At 42.8% G+C, this 18,462-nt stretch overlaps 1 protein-coding gene across 4 annotated transcripts in view; it reads left to right on the top strand.

The window, feature by feature from the left end:
- Positions 1-18,462, top strand: part of Nrde2 (NRDE-2, necessary for RNA interference, domain containing) — a 44,411-nt gene that overhangs the window by 17,301 nt on the left and 8,648 nt on the right. For all 4 annotated transcript variants that reach the window (XR_007345941.1, XM_015494741.2, XM_048799175.1 and 1 more), the window contains exons 5-10: positions 5,145-5,595; positions 6,505-6,910; positions 8,337-8,470; positions 10,661-10,781; positions 15,392-15,567; positions 17,633-18,019. Coding sequence is in view for 3 of the 4 variants with exons in the window: in XM_015494741.2 (XP_015350227.1) it covers positions 5,145-5,595; positions 6,505-6,910; positions 8,337-8,470; positions 10,661-10,781; positions 15,392-15,567; positions 17,633-18,019 (1,675 nt within the window). In the remaining variant the exon portion in view is untranslated. The remainder of the gene's footprint in view (positions 1-5,144; positions 5,596-6,504; positions 6,911-8,336; positions 8,471-10,660; positions 10,782-15,391; positions 15,568-17,632; positions 18,020-18,462) is intronic.

The following is an 18,462-nucleotide window of genomic DNA, read 5'->3' as shown; positions in this document are numbered from 1 at the left end:
GCCCTTTTTTTTTTTTTTTTTTTTTTTTAGAATTTTTATTTATTTATTTTTTTAAGCTTTCGGCGGACACAACATCTTTGTTTGTATGTGGTGCTGAGGATCGAACCCAGGCCTCACGCATGCCAGGCGAGCACACTACCGCTTGAGCCACATCCCCAGCCCTAATTTCTGCCCTTTCTTATGTTCAAAGATCAGAGATATTTGATCTGGAATTGGAAATTGGTGTGCACTTATAAAGGGTTATTATTTATTAATAGATTGAAAAAAGGAGAAAACAATACAAAGAGTGGCTCTTGAGGTTTTGCTAATGAATGGCATAGGCCTTAGAAGAGTAATTAGACATGAGCTTATTAATCTAAATTACAAATAGGATGATTAAAAGGTTTAAGGCATTGTTGGTTTCCTAGTAACTCAGGAATTTTAAGTGAGGCAGTCTTACCTGGGTTAATAGCCATAGAGCTGTCAGTAATTGGGTCTAGGAAGATAGTCATCCCTCAGCACTCTGGACTGGTCAGAGGACAGTGGTAGTAATATTGTGTTGGATACTGTATTTCTGTTCCACTTGAAAAGGAACGCAGACAAACCTAGAGCATCCAGCAGATGGTGAGCCGTTGTTTAGGATTTGATTAGCTCTGGTCTGTCAAAACCAGGTGAAGGGGATGGATGTTTGGCCTGTAGCAGGGACGTGATCACTGTCTCTTAAGCTTTGTTGAACTGTCCATTCGAAAGTGGACTGACAGAGTTTTGACTCAGGGAGGCGGAACCAGGACTAATGGAAGTTCCAGGAAATCAGACTTGGCTCAAAACAAAGATGTCGACAAGTATGAGCGCCCCAGCAGTGCATGGCACGTTTTGGAGGGATATTCAGCAGGGTATGACCTGCAAATGCTAAGTTATTCTTTCCCTTTGGAAAATTCATTAGGACTGATACACTGTCAGTGAAATTCAGCTCAGTCAGTTTTTTCTCCATTTTTGAATAGATGGTTTCTTTGGCTGTACAACAGACAAAATATTGGCTTATGTCTAGGAGCCAGTTTTTATAAAATAATAATAATTTAAATTTACTAGTCCTTACTGTGTGTCAGACACTCTTCTAACACTTTTACATCTATAAAAGTTTTTGACCCTCCCAGTAATACTATGACAAAGGGACTACTATTATTCCCATATTACAGATGAGGAAACTGAGGCACAGACAGTGCTGTGGTTTGACTATGAGTTATCGCTCTGAACTCATGCAGGAGTTTAATCCCCAAAGCCTTATGCTAAAGGTATTAAGAGGATGAAAACTTAATCTGACTGTGATGTGTAGAGGTGTGGCCTATAGGGAGTGACTAGATTAGATGGGGTCCCTAAGGTGGAGTCCTCATCACAGAATCCTTATTGCTTTTATAACAGTTGAGCAAGAGACCAAGTAAATACAAAGATACATACATGCTCCTACCATGATGGGATGATGTAAAAGGGCACCCTCTTCAGAGCTTATACCCTGCTGTTTGGACTCCAAGCCTCCAAAACAAAATAAACTTTTTTCTTTTATAAATTAGCCTGCCTCAGATATTTTGTTACAGTATTGCAAAACTAACCAATACAGAGTGGTTTTAATGACTTGATCAAATTCACCCAGCTAGTCAGTGATGGGATTGGAATTTGGACTAAGGTATTCTTATTCTGTGAAGGCAGAAGAGATGGAAGCTACAGAAGAAAAGGTAACTTTATGGGCATCCAGGGCCCAGGCCTATTGTTTGTGGATTCAAGGCACAATTGTGTGCTCTTTTTAAATGTATGCATTTCCCTCTTTATCTTCTAATGACTTATTTTTTCTCTTTCTTTCTTTTTTTTTTTCCTTTTCTTTCTTTGGGGGGCAGGCGACTATTGTGGTTTTTATTTAAAAATGTACACATGATGTGTCATTTATTGAACCTCCAGAGTGGAAGTTCCAATTTTGAATTATTCAAGTGAAGCCTAGCTGTTTATTTGATACAGAACTTTATTGGAAGAGCACCTTCATTGGTGGGGTATTGCATTAAAAAAACATCTTAAATTCTGTCCAATTTGTTAACCTCTGAAGGCCCAAGTTTTCAAATCTGCCAATATTTCAGTAGAATTGACACAGGTATATTAAAATAGGTTGGAAATCATAATATAAAGCTTATATATATATATATATATATATATATATATATATATATATATATATATATATAGAGTGTTATAACATTTGTCAACAGTATTTGATTATTATAATTTTTTCCCTTTATTTTATATATATATATATAATTATATACCAAATTTAGTTTTTAGAGGTGTTCCATCTGGGACAGTGGGATAAAGTGGGTTAAGATTCTTTGATAAGTGATGATTTAGATACAGTCTAAATGTTCAGGAGTAGAGAAATAGTTAACTGTACACATCTGTACAGTGGAACAGTTGGAAGCCAATAAAAATTATATTCTCATAAGACTGTTGGTATGGAGAGAGCTTGAAGGTAGGGAGGAAATCTTGAAACTATGTGATATCAACTGTTAAAAAGGAAGTGTACGTGCACATTACAAATGTATACAGAACAATGTCTGAAAGTAGATAATATAAGCCAGTAAGATTCTCTAGCAGTTTCATCTCCTTTGCTACAGAAAATGAAGCTATTACTTTTAAATTAGAAAACTAAGTAACTCCTCCCCCATACTGGGGATTGACCCCAGGGGTGTTTACCCAGTAAGCCACATCCCGTATGATTTTTTATTTTGAAGCAGGGTGTCATTAAGTTGCTTAGGGCCTCACCAAGTTGTTGAGGCCAGCCTCAAACTTGCGATCTTCCTGTTTCAGCCTCCTGAATCACTGAGATTACAGTATGCGCCACTGTGCCTGGCCTCAGTAAACATTTTTAACAGATTATATGAATATTTAAAATACTGTATGTTTTTAATAAGGGATCAATACTATTAAAATAGTAGTAATTAAAGAGACAGTAATAGTTTTTTTTTTTAACTTAGTTTGTTCCTTAGGGAATGAGGAGTGTGTTTAGAACTGTTTAACTCTGTTTTGTCCCATTACAAGTTGTTGTTACACTCCTTAGGTTTTGGTGCTCGAGTATTGCCCCAGGCATGCTGAGCACAGCTCTACCTCTGAGGTGCACCCCAGCCCCGTTACAGTTTTTGACTCATGTTGGAATACAGAAAGATTGTCCTAAGGTGATCTAGGCAGAGTTGGGGGGGGGGGAGATAGGAAAAGGGTTTGTCTTATCTGCTTTCTGCTCCTTTAACAAAATCCTGGGGGTCCAGGACTTGGTGACTCACTGAAGAATCCAGGTGTGTGTGGCTCATGGTCAGCCTCTGGCCCTGGCTGCATGAGGACCTGGGAGACAGAGCAACTGTGTCAGCTCAGGACTTTGTTCCCTTCTTCCTGGGAAGTCACTAGTCCCACTTTGGGGGTCCCATGCTCATGGTGACCTTCGTTTTGGACCCATTATGTTCTAGCGATCCCGCCTCCAAATACCATCCATTTAGGAATTTGGGAATTAGGGTTGACTATCAGCTCCTGAGAGGACATCCAAGCCCTGCAGGGCGGGTGGGGGAGAAAACATTTCCATCTTGCGGAAGTCATCACACTTGAGCAGTGACAAAGGACAAGGTGTTCACAGAGGGCAGCTGTGGACAGTGGAGAAGCTCAAGATGGAGGGGGAGGCCATAGTGGCCTGTGGTGTGGTGGAGGCAGAGCTTGTGAGAGCCAGACCGAATGACTAGAGAGGCTCACTGTGGCCGGTGCTTTCCTCCTCCTCCTCCGTCTCCTTCCCATGCTTCCAGCGGCAGGCACCTTCCTAACTTAACGCCCACCCGTGATTCCTCGAGCCTGGTCAGAATCCATGGGAGCAGACTGGTGGCGCCCTGCGTCGGGTTTGTGTGGCTCACCTGCGTGGCAGCATTTGTCAGTAGTGGTTCTTTCCGCTGCTGGTGGTGCTGGTCCTGGCTCAGCCGCCGGCTGTTGTCTGTTCTTTTTTTTTTTTTAAAGAGAATTTTTTAATATTTATTTTTTAGTTTTCCATGCTGAGGATTGAACCCAGTGCCCCGTGCATGCCAGGCGAGCGCGCTACTTATTTATTTATTTTTGGTACTAGGGATTGAATGCAGTTGTGCTTTACCATTGAGCTAGATCCCCAGCCCTTTTTATTTTTAAAAATTTTGAGACAGGGTCTTGCTGAATTGCTTAGGGTCTTGCTGAATTGCTTAGGGTCTTGCTAAGTTGTTGAGGCTGGTCTCAAACTTGGGATGATCTTGCCTCAGCCTCCCAAGTTGATGGGATTACAGGTGTGCACCACTGTGCCTCGCTTTGCTCAGTTTTAATTGGGTTGTTTGCTAACTACATACAGAAAAGTACAAAATTTTCTTTCATTTTGCCTGTGCGTATATTCAGTAGTCATGTGCTGGTAACTCTGGGGACACCTACGTGTTACATAAAAGCGTTTAAGAACCCAGCCTCTTTTCCTCTAGAGTAGAAAATAGCCAGATGTAATTTCATTTGATATACTTTGTTTCAGGACTTAAAAAAGAATCTTAGGCCTGTATGTTGTCTTACGTACGGACACAGGACGATATTGAGAAATCGGGACTGAGGTAGGAGACAGATGGCTTAGGTTCCCAGCTCAGTGTGCTTATTAGGAACAATGTAAAAGGTGATGAGATTTCTGCCTGCCTGTCGTGTGTGGCTGTGATGATCAGATGACATAAAGAATATGGCAGTACTTTAACCACAAAGCTCCAGGAAAATATAAATTACTAAAATCTAGAAGATGGTCATGATGGAAACGTTAACGAGGGTTGACTTGTTAGGGGAAGCAGTCAGACTCGGCAGAAAATGCTGATTGCTAATTCTCTCATGCCTCTAAATAGAAGTAATTTTTTTAAAAAGTATTTTTTAGTTGTCAATGGACCTTTATTTTATTTATTTATATGCAGTACTGAGAATCGAACCCAGTACCTTACACATGCTAGGCGAGCGCTCTACCACTGAGCCCCAGCCCCAGCCCTAATACAAGCAATTTGTGTGCAGTGAACTTGAAAGAGTTTAAAGTTCTAATGAGCCTTCAGGCACTTTGAGGTAGCACATGTATTCCCTCAGTAACCTTTTTTTCTTTTTTTTTTTAAAAGATACAAGAGGAAAGGAGACTCCTGCCTGGGCATTAACCCGAAGAAGCAGTGCATATCTTGGGAAGGGGCTTCCTCAACAAAGAAGCGTGTGCACAGGCACGTTGAACGCTATTTTACGAAGAAGAGCGTGGGGTTGATGAGCGTTGATGGCGTTTCTGTTAGCAGTAGAACTGATCCTCCCTCTGCAGAGCCGGTCTTGTTTATCCCCGTGAAGGACTTGGATGATATGGCTTCTCCTGTTACAACCTGGTTGAATCCTTTGGGGATTTATGATCGGTCAACCACACAGTGGTTACAAGGACAGGGTCCTTCAGAAGCAGAATCAAAGCAGCCAGACTCACAGCTGGACAGAGAGAATGCTCTTCTCAAGGCAAAGGTGGAGGAGTTTAATAGGAAGGTTCGGGAGAACCCTCGGGATATTCAGCTGTGGATGGCATTTGTTGCTTTTCAGGTAAGTGTCCCTGTCCTGGTTCCCATACCTTGGAATGAGGTTCCTGAATTGGGGCAGACCCTTTTATTCTTCAGCACTTTCGGAGCTGCCATGAGGAAACCTGGCACCGAGCATGTAAAGATAATTAGGCCCTAGCCCTTTCCCTGAGCTTGCTCAGGGTCCACCAGGGAAGCCTGATGTGAGGAACAAATGCAGCCTGGGTAGTCAGTGCTCTGCTGTGTTATTTGGGAATGGAGTCACTTGCCACTGGGGAGGAAGACAGGCTCCCAAGGGAAGGTGAGATTGGAACAGAATCCTTTTTTTCTTCTTCTTTTTTTTTGGTGCTAGGGATCAAAACCAGGGCCTCATTTGTGCTGAGCAAGTGCTCTTGCACCAAGCCACATCCTAGCTCAGGAAGGAACAGAATCTCAAGAGGAGTAGATATTCACTAGGCAGTGGGAGGCAAGTCTGAAGTACAAACAACACAGGCCAAGCGCACAAATCAGAAGTCAGTAGCTAGAGCTGTGTGCTCCCTGTGTGTTTCCCTAAAGCAGATGGGTCTGTCTTTTGTCTTCACTTGGAACCACATGCTATCATTAGATACTGTCCCATGTTTGGCTGTTTTATTGGTAAGACTGGCTCTTCAGAAAAGGTTTTCAGGGCACAATATGCTGGTTACTAACACTTAAATAAATCTAAGTTAAAAATGGCAGAGTAGGCAGGTCAGTCTGTTGAAGTAAAGAGATCATGACTACTGTGGTAGGTGACACAGGCATCTTAAGAACCGAGTTTTCATGAAAAGGAATTATGGTGAATGAGTGGTTATCGACAAAGTAGAAACTCGTGGGGATTGTTAGCCTACCCAAGCACTGTCGACACGCTGGAGGTCCCCACTCATTGTGTTAGTAAATTGGTGTTTTTGTCATTGAGGATGAGGTCATGAGGAGTCCTGGCCTGTATGCTATGGAGGAAGGAGAACAGGAGAAGAGAAAGAAGTCCCTGAAGCTCATCCTGGAGAAGAAGCTGGCCATCTTGGAGCGGGCCATTGAGAGCAACCAGAGCAGCATCGATCTCAAGCTCGCCAAGCTGAAGCTCTGTGCGGAGTTCTGGGAGCCTGCTGCGCTGGTCAAAGAGTGGCAGAAACTGGTCTTTTTACATCCCAATAACACGGTCCTTTGGCAGAAATACCTTTTGTTTTGCCAGAGCCAGTTTAGCACTTTTTCAATATCAAAAATTCACAGTCTTTATGGAAAGTGCTTGAGCACTCTGTCTGCTGTTAAGGATGGCAGCATCTTATCTCACCCTGTGCTGCCTGGCATAGAAGAGGCCATGTTTGGTAAGAAGATAACTGATCCAGTTGCGTGGGAGGAGTTGGAAAAAAGGACTTATTTTTGGTTTATTTTAGAAAAGTCTAAATTGTCAGAAGTAATTTTTAAAAAAAGTGTTATGACTCTGGTAGATTATAAGATTCCCCTCCAGCTCTGTGGGTAGGGGTGTTGGTGGGGGGGGGTGGGGACTGTTTAGAATCAGTAGTTGGGAAAATGTCACTGAACATGAAGCTCCAACTTTTGTACTGATTGGTCCAGTAAACAGTCTTTTAAGTGCTTTGGCTATCAACCTGTTACAACCCCTAGTTACCTGGTCTCTGGTAATAATGTACATGAGATGCCTTACTGACTGCGTAGATGTGTTATTGATATTATTATGCTGTTAATGTTTTGGGTGTGTTCCAAGGAGCTTAGACTATAGATTTCTGCAGTAATGTGAGTCAGCATGTTATGCAGGAGCTGGAGAATGTCACTCTTCAGTTTGAATCTGGGATTTGTCCTTCATTGGCTCTGGTGTGACTTTGGACATATATATTTGTTTTCCTGTTTGAGCTCCAGTTTCCCCATCAGGAGCAATAGTTTAAAAAAACTCATCTGCTCACAGGGCTATTGTGAACATCAATGAGATAGAGATGATATGTGGTGAGTCCAGCTTAATGTGTGGCACCTAACAGGCATATCTTTTATTGAATTCCCTGCTGTTATTACTGTTAGCATCCAATACAAACATAGTGCTCTATAAATTTATAAGCATTTACCACTCTTAACATAAAGAATCTCACCTTTGGGGCTGGAGGTATTGGGAGTGAGTGCTTAGCATGTATGAGGCCCTAGGTTTGCTCTCCAGCACCAAAAAATGAAATAAATTCCATGGAGAAACTTTTAAAAGTCTTATATTTAAAATTATTTGTGATATGCTACATACACAGCTTGATGTTATTTAGCAAATGGAATTATACCATTGAAACGCTGAACTGAAAATTTCAAGCACAGAACCTGGATTTGTTCACAGTGGACTCTGAGGCTTGATGAAAATTGCTGGGCAGTGACGCCATCTAGTGATCCGTGGGGTACAGAGCTTTGCTCTCTGATAAAAATCTACGTCATCCTTTTCCTACAGTTCTTCTTGTAGCAGTGTTGAATATTTGACAGCCAACATTCAGATCTCTTGATGTATTTTTAGGTGCCATGTGTAGTTTTTATTATAATAGTATTCTGTGTTGGCTTCATCAAAAATCAACAAGATTATACTTGGATGGAGTACTGCTGATAGTCCTTTTAGATCAGGACATGTGTGTGTTCCAGCTTTGAAAATGTTAACAGGAATTTCTGGCAAAAGATGTTCTCAGTGTTCAGTCGCATGTTGTGAGCGTCCTGTTCTCTCCCTCAGTGGTATCAGCAAGGAATTCTTTCCCTTTATTCTCCCTTCTGCAGCACTCCTTCTTCAGCAGTGCCACTTTCTGCGGCAGGCTGGCCACTCAGAGAAGGCCGTGTCTTTGTTCCAGGCCATGGTTGACTTCACTTTCTTCAAACCTGACAGTGTGAAAGATCTGCCTACCAAATTACAGGTACCAATCTCTGCTTATATGATCAGTGTCTCTTTCTCAGAAATATTCCACTGAGCCAAGGAAAATTCCACAGTGAAAGTAATGAAATAGGGATAGAGAAGGGAAGATTCGTCCCTTCTCTCCACGTGGAGACGTGCCCGTTATCCATCCATTCTCCCCTCGTGGCCCTTGTTTAAAGGCACGTCATCTCCAGCAGTCATGCTGCAGCGGCAGGCCCGTCACTCTCCTGTGTCCTAGTCTGGGTCTTGTGGTGCTGGCCAGGTAACCTTTCTACTGCCTACAGTGTTTGCTGGAGTTGCAAATGAAATTGCATTACACGCACTTTGTCCACACCAGTCCTTGAGAAGGGTTCATCTTTTAGGTGACAAGTGAACAGTGCCAGAGTTTGTTTTGTGAAGAAATGAGAACATCTTATTATAGAGATATGCCCTTGTGAAAACCTCTGTCTTCCCCTTTTCCACTGAAGAAAACTGCTTTTTTGCTCTGAAGAGGCTCAGGTCTCCCTCCTATGGAAGTTTCACGAATTGCCAGTAAAAACCATTTTTATAATGATGTTATTTCTAGTTAAAGTTGGGTTAAAGAATTACCGGTTAACATTAGTGTAATGGATTATTAATAAGCCAGATAGAGTAGTTTTATATTCTTTGGTTTTTTAAGAATATGCTGTGTTCCAGAAGTGATTCTTAGCTGATTCTAAAGGTCGGGGTCTGAATCCCTCTCATCCCTGTTCCTCTACTGAGACTCACTGTCTGTGAGGAGAGCATTTACTGCCCCGAGAAGGAATCCACTGGCTACTGTGACACAAGAGGACCAGTGCTCAGCTGCTCATAGGTGTCCAGGGATCATGAGCCTTAGTCTTGAGGTTTTAAGTACTAATAGGTATGTGTGTTTCCAAAGCATTTATGTGACAGCTTTGAAATGAAACTTCTTACTTAACAATTTTCCATTTTTTATTAACTGAGACATTACTGTACACACATTAACAGTTTATGTAATAAAGCAGTCAGATACCACTATTTCTTTGGAGTAAAAAAAACTGGTTACGATAATTTATCACACAATTTTAAGAAAAGTTCTTTTTCTTGAGTGCACTTTCTTCCGTCACTCTCACAAGAGCAGACCTATGAAGTGAGAGCATAGTCTTCCATTTCCTTTTCCGAGGGTGACTGACACATGCTGGGAGTGCAGGGCCCATGTCATCTTGCTTGCTCTGCCCTGCCCTGTCCTACCCTGCCCTGACTCTTCTAGAGACCATGTTCCTCCAAGTATGCAGGACACTGCTCAGGCTGCATAATCCTGTGACTCTGTCTGTGCTGTGCTGTGCTGGTTGGAAGAATGTTTGTCCTTTGAAAGGTTTCTTACAAGAGCCTTGTGGGAGTAGGGTTGTTGGCTCACTCTTGAAGTCCTATTGCCAGTTGATAGCATGATCACGTTCCTGCTCAGCCGCATTCACATTCTGTTCCGTGGGGAATTATTTATTGCCAGTGAGCCGGTTTCCACACACTATGGGCCTAATGCCCACGTGAGTGGAGCCAGGGGCTCATGGGTCAGGCTAAAATGCAGGCCATTTTTTTCCTTGGCATGCTTCCCTTCTGTGTCTGTGCCAACAAGTATTTATTGAGTCCCTACTATGTGTTGAGCTCTGTGCCAGGTGTTGGGGGTAGAGTTACCTAAGATGTGGTTTTCCCCTCAAGAGCTCATGGTCATTGGAATTTTGAATTCCCTTCCCCTGAAAAGGTCTTGAAAGCAATGTGACTTCAGATATCTGTCAGGGGATCCAGTGGATTAGAGGAACAAGCAAAGCCACCAAGGAGCAGAACTGGGAAACTGCTTGTCTCCTGCCCAGCTGCAGGCCCTGTCACTAGAATTTGGCCAGTCTTTTTTATAACCTAACTTTGGAAGTGTCATCTCTTCATCTTGGCCATATTTGATTTATTATAAGTCACTGGGCCAGCCTTTGCTCAGAAGTGTGCATTCCGAGGCAGGAGTGAGGTGTCTTGGAGGCTGCCTACCACACTAACTATTGTGTTTTTGTCATGGCGTGTTCTGTGTGTTGACTTCAAACACTGGTAGCCGCACATGGCTTTAGGAATCCTCTGCTCCCGGTGTGTCCACCAGCACTTATTTTGTCCAGTGACTCAGCAGTGTTGTCCTGGTAGGCCTAACTTATGTGTTTTTAAACCTAAACAGGTGGAATTCTTTGAGCCCTTCTGGGACAGTGGAGAGCCACGGCCTGGGGAGAAAGGAGCGAGAGGCTGGCGAGCGTGGATGCACCAGCAGGAGCGGGGTGGCTGGGTGGTCATCAATCCAGGTAGGTGCCTCCCCGGGAAGATGGGTATGCACTTTTCTTCTGGAGTTTCAGCATCTTCATGGTCACTTGTATGTCTGTATAACCTTTTTATCCGTGGCTTAAGAACATTGTACAAACTTCAAAATGTCAAAAACACATTAAGTAGATTTCATGGGAGAGTAGACTGTTTCTTCGTCTTTTAGACTTGAAAGTACTTAACATCCCGTTCCTCCAGTCCATAGTGCTCTGAGGATTGAGTCTCTGGGGGAAGGAATTTTTTATTTTCTTTGTAAGTTGCTCCTGAAGAAGCAAGTGTGTGTTTAAGACGGTCTTATTGTTCCTTTGGCAACATACAGATCAACAGATCCTTTTTGCCTTTTTAGGAATATTGCAAAATAATTAACTAGCATTTGTATAACTGTCATTCTGCATAACTCCAGAGTTCTTTCCAGATTTAAATTCTAACACAGCACTATCTAATAGAAATACAACACAAGCCACATGTGTGATTTCAGATTTTCCAGTAACTACAACGAAAAAGTAAAAAGTTGGGTGTGGTGGCACATGCCTGTAATCCCAGTACTTTGGAGGCTGAGGCAGGAGGATTACAAGTTCACGGCTAGCCGCAGCAATTTATTGAGGCCCTAAGCGATTTAATGAGATCCTATCTCAGAATAAAATATTTAAAAAGTGGGGTGGGGTGGGCTGGGGAGGGCTGGGGATGTCACTTAGTGGTAAAGTGACCCTGGATTCCATCCCTAGTTCCAAAAGTAGTAAAAAGAAACAGTGAAATTACTTAATAATGGTATTTTAACTTTGTATATCATAACATAAACATTGCAACATGTAAATACTATCAGTATTTAAAAATTATTAATAAGATATTTTACATTTTTCTCCTTTTCCTGCTAATTCCTTGAAAGTTGGTGTGTATTTTGCACCTGCCGCTCACGTCAGTTCACCCAGCCACTTGTCCAGTATTCACCAGCCACATACTCACAGTTGGGCCTTGGGTGGTGCAGCTCTTAGACATTCAGTAACTGCTTCTCTCTCTGAAAAGCACTTCTAGCCTAGAGGGAGGTCTCCCAGGCAGACTGTTTCATCGAAAGTACCAGGACTTGGGTACCAGGTTCTAGCTGAGGCTCAGCTGCCTCTTCTCCCAGCATGACCTTTCTAGTCTCTGTTTTCTATTTTTTTTTAAATGTTTTTTTAGTTATACATGGACACAATATCTTTGTTTATTTTTATGTGGTGCTGAGGATCGAACCCAGTGCCGCACGTGTGAGAGTCAAGCGCTGTGCCACTGAGCCACAACCCCAGCATCTCTAGGCCGTTTTCTTGACCTATAGATAGAAACTTTGGTGTCGGCGTGGTTTGCCTGGCACAGAGCTCAGGCCAGGTGGCGTCTCTGCTACCACTGAGGGGGCAGAGGGCTCCTTTGAAGTTTTGGGCTTGCTCTGCTGGGGGCGCCTTCAGGTGAGGATCGTGCCTCATCCTCATCCTGTGGTAGGCTCAGCTTTTAGATTTCCCTTGAGGGTTCTTTTTCAACAAGAACTGGAACCAGTCTCCAGGCTAACCAGTGGCTCTGTGTGAAGGCCAACAGCCTAAAGCCTGCATGTGTGGAATGGAAGTGTTGCACTGTTGGCCACAGAGACGAAGTGACCAGGGACCAAAAAATGGCAGTCTTGGCATTAAGCCTTCTTTATTCAGTGACTGACTCAACTTGGGTCTGTGTTTTAGGCTAGCTTTTTTTTTTTTTTAAATATTTATTTATTTTTTTTAGTTCTCGGCGGACACAACATCTTTGTTTGTATGTGGTGCTGAGGATCGAACCCGGGCCGCACGCATAACAGGCGAGCGCGCTACCACTTGAGCCACAGCCCCAGCCCTTAGGCTAGCTTTTTGATTTGTTGAGGAGCAAGATTATTATGATGCTTAGTATCTGTGTTATAAAGTTTGTCAAATTCTGTACTTTTGCAATGATAAAGTAGCGTTCTCATAGCAGTTATCTGGAGACTAGGGTAACACTGTTTCTCTGATGAGCGTCCAGATGTCTCATGGTCACTCATAATAAGATGTAAAGTTAGTTTTCTTAGAAAGGAGTGTTAAGTGTGGAGACCTTGACTTTTAATATCAAGTTAGGGAGGTGTTTTGGCACCTATATTTCCTGAGATTTCCTAGTGTTTCCATTATAGAAAATTGTCTATTGAATTTAATTAATTTCTTTCTGATGAATTTAGTAGGAGTCTTTCAAAAAACCAGCAGAGAGATTGATAGTTTTCTTGTTTCCAGAAAACTAGTTGGTAACTATTTTTGTTATTACTTTTAAAATTTCTGTCCACCCTGAGAAATGTAGCATTTAGAAGGTAGTTGGGATTTTATAATGTGTTCTGAGGCATATCTTTTTCATATATCACAGTTTATTTTTACCCATTAGTCTGTAATTATTATGTCTGCCTGTCCAAAACCATGTGATCTTTTGAATTCTTTTTTCTTTTTTTTTTTTCTTCAGACCTAGGGATTGGACCCAGGGCCTTGCACATTCTAGGCAAACACTCTACCATTGAGCTATACTCTGATCCCTTTTAAAAATATTTTCAAATTTTGAGACAAAGTCTCAGTAAGTTGCTCAGACTGGCCTAGAACTTATGATCCTCCTGTCTCAGCCTCCCAAGTAACTGGGATTACAGGCACATAATATCATGCCTTGCTTGAATTCTTAGTGCAATAAATTCAGGTGTCTAACTGAATATGTATAACTCAGGGATCATTTTAAAGTATTTCTCAAAAGTGTTTAATGGATTACTTTAAATGTAGACCTTTAGAAGATGAGGATGAATACATTTTGGTATTTTACTTTGAGAAACACAGAACATTTAAGTAGAATGCTGTTATACATTTAAATTATTCAGGGTTTTTGTTGTTTTTTTATTTTGAAATACTTGTAGATTTACAAGAAGCTAAAACAAATGTACCTAGAAGTTTTGTGAACCCTTTGCTCAGTTCCACACAGTGGGCAGAGTTTCACAACCAGGAAGCTGGCATTGGTATAGTCTGCAGGGTTAGGGTTGATTCCAGTTTCACCAGTCTGCACCTCGTTTGTGTGTGTGTGTGTGTGTTGTTTCCCTAGGTACTTCGGTCCCGTGTAGCTTCATGCAGTCACCACCACACTCCAACACAGATCTGATTCATCACACAGAGCTCCCCCCCCCATGACTCCCCTTTTTGGTCCCCCTGTTCCCTCCCACTGATCTGTTCTCTACCATCTCTAGAATGTTTGCATCTTCCTTCTCTGAAACTCTGTGCTCATTAATCCCCTCTCCCTGTAGCAGCTACCATTCTTTCTTGCTTTAGTAACCTCACACAAGATCAGTTTTGTAATTATTTGTCCTTTTGTGACAAGCTTATTCCACTTATCATAGTGTCCTTAAGGTTCACCTATGTTGTGCATGTGTTGGAATTTCCCTTTCTCTTAAGATGGGATGTGTGTGCCACATTTTGTTTATTCATTCTTCCATTGATGGACACTTGGGTTGCTTTACCTTCAGTGGTTGCTGATGCTGTCACGAACACGGGTGTAAAATATTTGAGTTCCTGCTTTTGGTTCTTGGTATATATTCAGAAGTGGAATTGCCCAATCATGGTAATCCTAAGTTCAGTCTTTTCAACTGTCAATACTATTTTTTACAGTGACTGTATCATTTTACATTCCTACCACCACTGCACAAAGGCTCTGGTCTCTCCACCTCCTTTGCAACGCTTGTTTTCTGTGTAATTTTTTGAGATTGAATTTTTCGCTTAGCACAAGTCCCCTGAGATACATATAAATTATTGTGGCTATCGATAGTTGTTTGTTTTTAACACTGAGTAGTAGTAGTCCACAGTATAGTTGTGTCACAGGTTCTGTTCACTTACTGTGGGAACGTTTGGGCTACTGTGAATAAAGCCACTACAAACATTAGTGTATAGGATTTTATGTGAACATAGGTTTTTGTTTTTCTGGAATCAGTTGTTCAGAATTAGGAATCAGAGAAATTACTAGATATTCTGAATTGACCTATTTTTAAGCAACTTACAGTGGTGTCATAGTTAATGATAAGGCCACTGTCTAAAAAGTCTGGTGGCTTAAGGAAATCTAAGCCAATACGGTCACTAAATAATATTCAGCATTCTAAAACTGTGTTGTCCAAAACGGTGATCTCTAGTTACCTCTAGTGACTATTTAAAAATTAATTAAAATGAAATTAAGAAATCAGTATTTTTTTATTTGTGATATTTCAGGTGCCCAGTAAGTCACATGTAGCTAGTTGGTACTGTTTTAGCACAGATAAAGAATATTTTTCACCTCTGCAGAAAGTTCTTTTGAACAGTGCTGGTCTAGAGTATCTATCATTCTTTTTTTTTGCTGTGATAGCATTTCAAATTGTCTGATTCCCTTATCTTTCCTGCCTGTTCTTCCTGGGCCTTGGGAGAGTCCCTAGATGCCCCTGAATGCCTGAGGAAGCTGGCCTGGCTCTGATTCATCTTGGCGTGGTAGGTGCCCACACAGTACCTGGCACAGCAGGCTGACTGGGTGACCGTGGGGGTTTTATTTACTGCTTAGGTGAACTGGAGATTTCATTCTTGTCTAGATGAGGATGATGACGAGCCAGAAGAGGATGACCAGGAGATAAAAGAGAAGACTCTGCCCAGGTGGCAGATCTGGCTTGCTGCTGAGCGTTCCCGAGATCAAAGGCACTGGCGGCCCTGGCGCCCTGATAAGACCAAGAAACAAACTGAGGAAGACTGTGAGGATCCCGAGAGACAGGCACGTGCGCTCCACCGCAGGCAGGAAATTGACCTTGGGATTTTTGTCCTCCTCTCATTCCCATTATGTCTCCTTATCTGAAAGAAGTTGCTGGGGGTGCCGTAGTGCTTGGCTGGCTCAGAAGACTCTGGCCTGTTTCTGTCTGTGTCTGGGGAAACAGCCCTCCTGTTCAGTATCAGATAGAATTTCCCTGCATCTGGTTATGGGAGTGCTTATTGGCACTTGACTAGGTAGATCCTGTTGAAGGTAGGCTCTCTTGGTCTCCCCTTTGGAGAGTGTCTTCCAGGTCATTTAGTTAACTTTTCATATGGAACCCTGTGGCCTCAAGTTCTAAAATTTGGATCACTGTCCTAGATTGTTTAATTGTGTCTGCTCCCCCACCCATTCTCTTGGATCCATGGAGATGTAGCAGCTGGATTCAACTCTAGAAGGCATGAGGGGAGAATGGAGAGACCGTACCAGGGCAGTAGGCGCACAGCTTGACTTGTTGAGGAAGGCGTTGGTGTTGGTTGAACATGTTGAGGGCCACACACTTCATTTTACTGTTGTTCCATGGTATAATCTGTGCTGCTCTGCATTTGTGGGTTAGCAGCTCTGCGGGTTTTAAATTAAAATGAGGGAGGAAGTGCTCTTTTTTTTGTTTGTTTGTTTTAGGTGGACACAATATCTTTATTTTATTTTTATGTGGTGCTGAGGGTCGAACCCAGTGCCTCGCGCATGCCAGGCCAGCGCACTACCACTTGAGCCACGTTCCCAGCCCAGAAGTGCTCTTTTGATGCCTGGAATTGACCAGGTACCAGCTCTACTACTTGGTGGGTGTTACATGAATAGATTTTTCTCTGTGACCTTGCAAGTGACATGCCTCAATGGTGGGGAGTTCTGCCTCTTGTTCATTGCTGTCATCAGTGCCTAGAGCAATGCTCATTCTGTGCTTAGGTGATATTCTTATATGTTGAAGGGTTGTTTGTTGATGCTGGAGCATGAAGGCCCCACAGTGCCAGCCACATCTGTGAACAGGGTGGCCAGACTGGAGTTAAGATGCAGAGAATTGGGGCTAGAGAAGCAGGTGTGGTCTGGGCAGGAGGGCCAGCTTCCAGGGAAACCTCAGCTCTCCGCCTGATGTGGGAGGCGTGTTTGTGTGGGAGACCTCTTTCCTGACTGCAGCCGAGTGTTTAGGGGAGACTGGGGTCTCCTTTTGGTGTTCCAGGATCTTATATGGAGTTCACTACTAACCTTTGGGAAGTTGGTTCTCTACCAAGAATTCCACCTGTCCCATGGACCTGGAGCACACAACTGTTGTGAGTGACTTCTTGTCATTTAGCTTTTTCTCTAGTCCAGGCCTGGGGAACAAAATCTTTTTGATTAATTGATGGTTTGGTTCATTGAGTCCCAAGTTTATTGTGTTTGCATTTTGATTTCCTCTGCCGAGAGCCACAGAGATGAATCAGACAAGCAGCAAGTACCTTGAAGCAAAGGGCAGTGGGTGTCCTTGGCTTAGATGTTTTAAAACAATTACATGAAATCAGCTGTGAACATGTACAGTTGGTATTGGGCTCTTAAATGCTCTTGTCATTTTCTTCTTACCTGTGCCTGTTTATCTGCAGTTTTCATTTTCTGAAGAAAATTTGGACAAAAAAAATTTCTCAAATAGAATTTTTTTTACCTTAAGATACAAAGGTTTGTTATAGTAACTATAAAAGCAATTATGTGTGCTTTTTGAAGGGAACATGGTCAGTCTCTCCTATGAATCCAGCAGGATTCTTTGGAAGTGGTCGGCTTGAGCCTGTTTGTGCCTGTCTGCCTTCACAGTTCTCCCCAGAGGTGTGAAAGTGCTAGTAGTCTTGGGCTGCTAGTGGTTCTCCAGCTGTCTGGGAGGCCTTGGGCGGCATCCAGCTTTTTTGTATTTTGCAGAAAACTTAGTTCTATATAAGATTTACTTTAATTTGAGTCATGTTGAATCATTAGTACCTCCATATAAAAAGAAATGTGAAAAAATGTGAAGACAGAAGTCTTGTGTGTTTGTTCATTTCATTAAATGGATCCCTTTATTCTGCCTTTGATACAGGTGTTGTTTGATGATATTGGACAATCTCTGATCAGGCTTTCCAGCCAAGAGCTTCAGTTCCAGTTGATCGAGGCCTTTCTGCAGTTCTTGGGTGTGCCTTCTGGCTTTGTCCCTCCAGCCTCCTGCCTGTACCTGGCCATGGATGAGAGCAGCATCTTTGATAGTGGACTCTGTGATGAAAAGCCCTTGACTTTTTTCAACCTTTCATTTTCTGGCATTAGCTGTGTTGGCTGCATGGACCGGTTGGGCTCTCTCCGCTGGACCAGGGGTCACAATCGAGAGGGCGAGGAGTTCATTCGCAATGTCTTCCACCTTGTGATGCCTTTGTTTTCGGGCAAGCAAAAGTCTCAGCTCTGCTTCTCCTGGTTACGGTACGAGATTGCAAAGGTAACTCCAGCTGCCTCCTGCCCGGGTTTGGGGCTTTTTCATTTCACATCAGTGTTACAGATGGCATTGCAAGGCCCCAAGTGCTGCTCCAGGAACCATGACGACTCCTGAAGGCACGTTGTGCATGGCTGCCCTTCAGAGGGGCTGCAGGGAAGAGGAAAGCAGGGGCCAGTCCAGGGCTCAGTGCTGGAGCTGTCACGAGGAGGTTCTTACCAGATGCTTGCGATGATGTTGGCAGTTGGTGTTAAGAACCAGAGTCAGCTTAAGCAGGGTTAAAGGATTTATGTGCTTATTAGAATAGATAAATAAGCTACTTATCCTGAGCGGTATAGCTATCTGCTCAAAAGTGAGTCTCAGCCTGCTGCTCTGCCCTCTGCTGGCCATAGTTAGTACTGACTCTTAACATTCAGAGTTCTGAAGCTAACTACAGCTTATGCATACCA

This window comes from Marmota marmota, unplaced genomic scaffold, assembly GCF_001458135.2.
Source record: "Marmota marmota marmota unplaced genomic scaffold, marMar, whole genome shotgun sequence".
NCBI classification, from domain to species: domain Eukaryota; kingdom Metazoa; phylum Chordata; class Mammalia; order Rodentia; family Sciuridae; genus Marmota; species Marmota marmota.
Note: the sequence above shows the minus strand (reverse complement) of the source record. Positions and strands in the feature narration are given on the sequence as shown.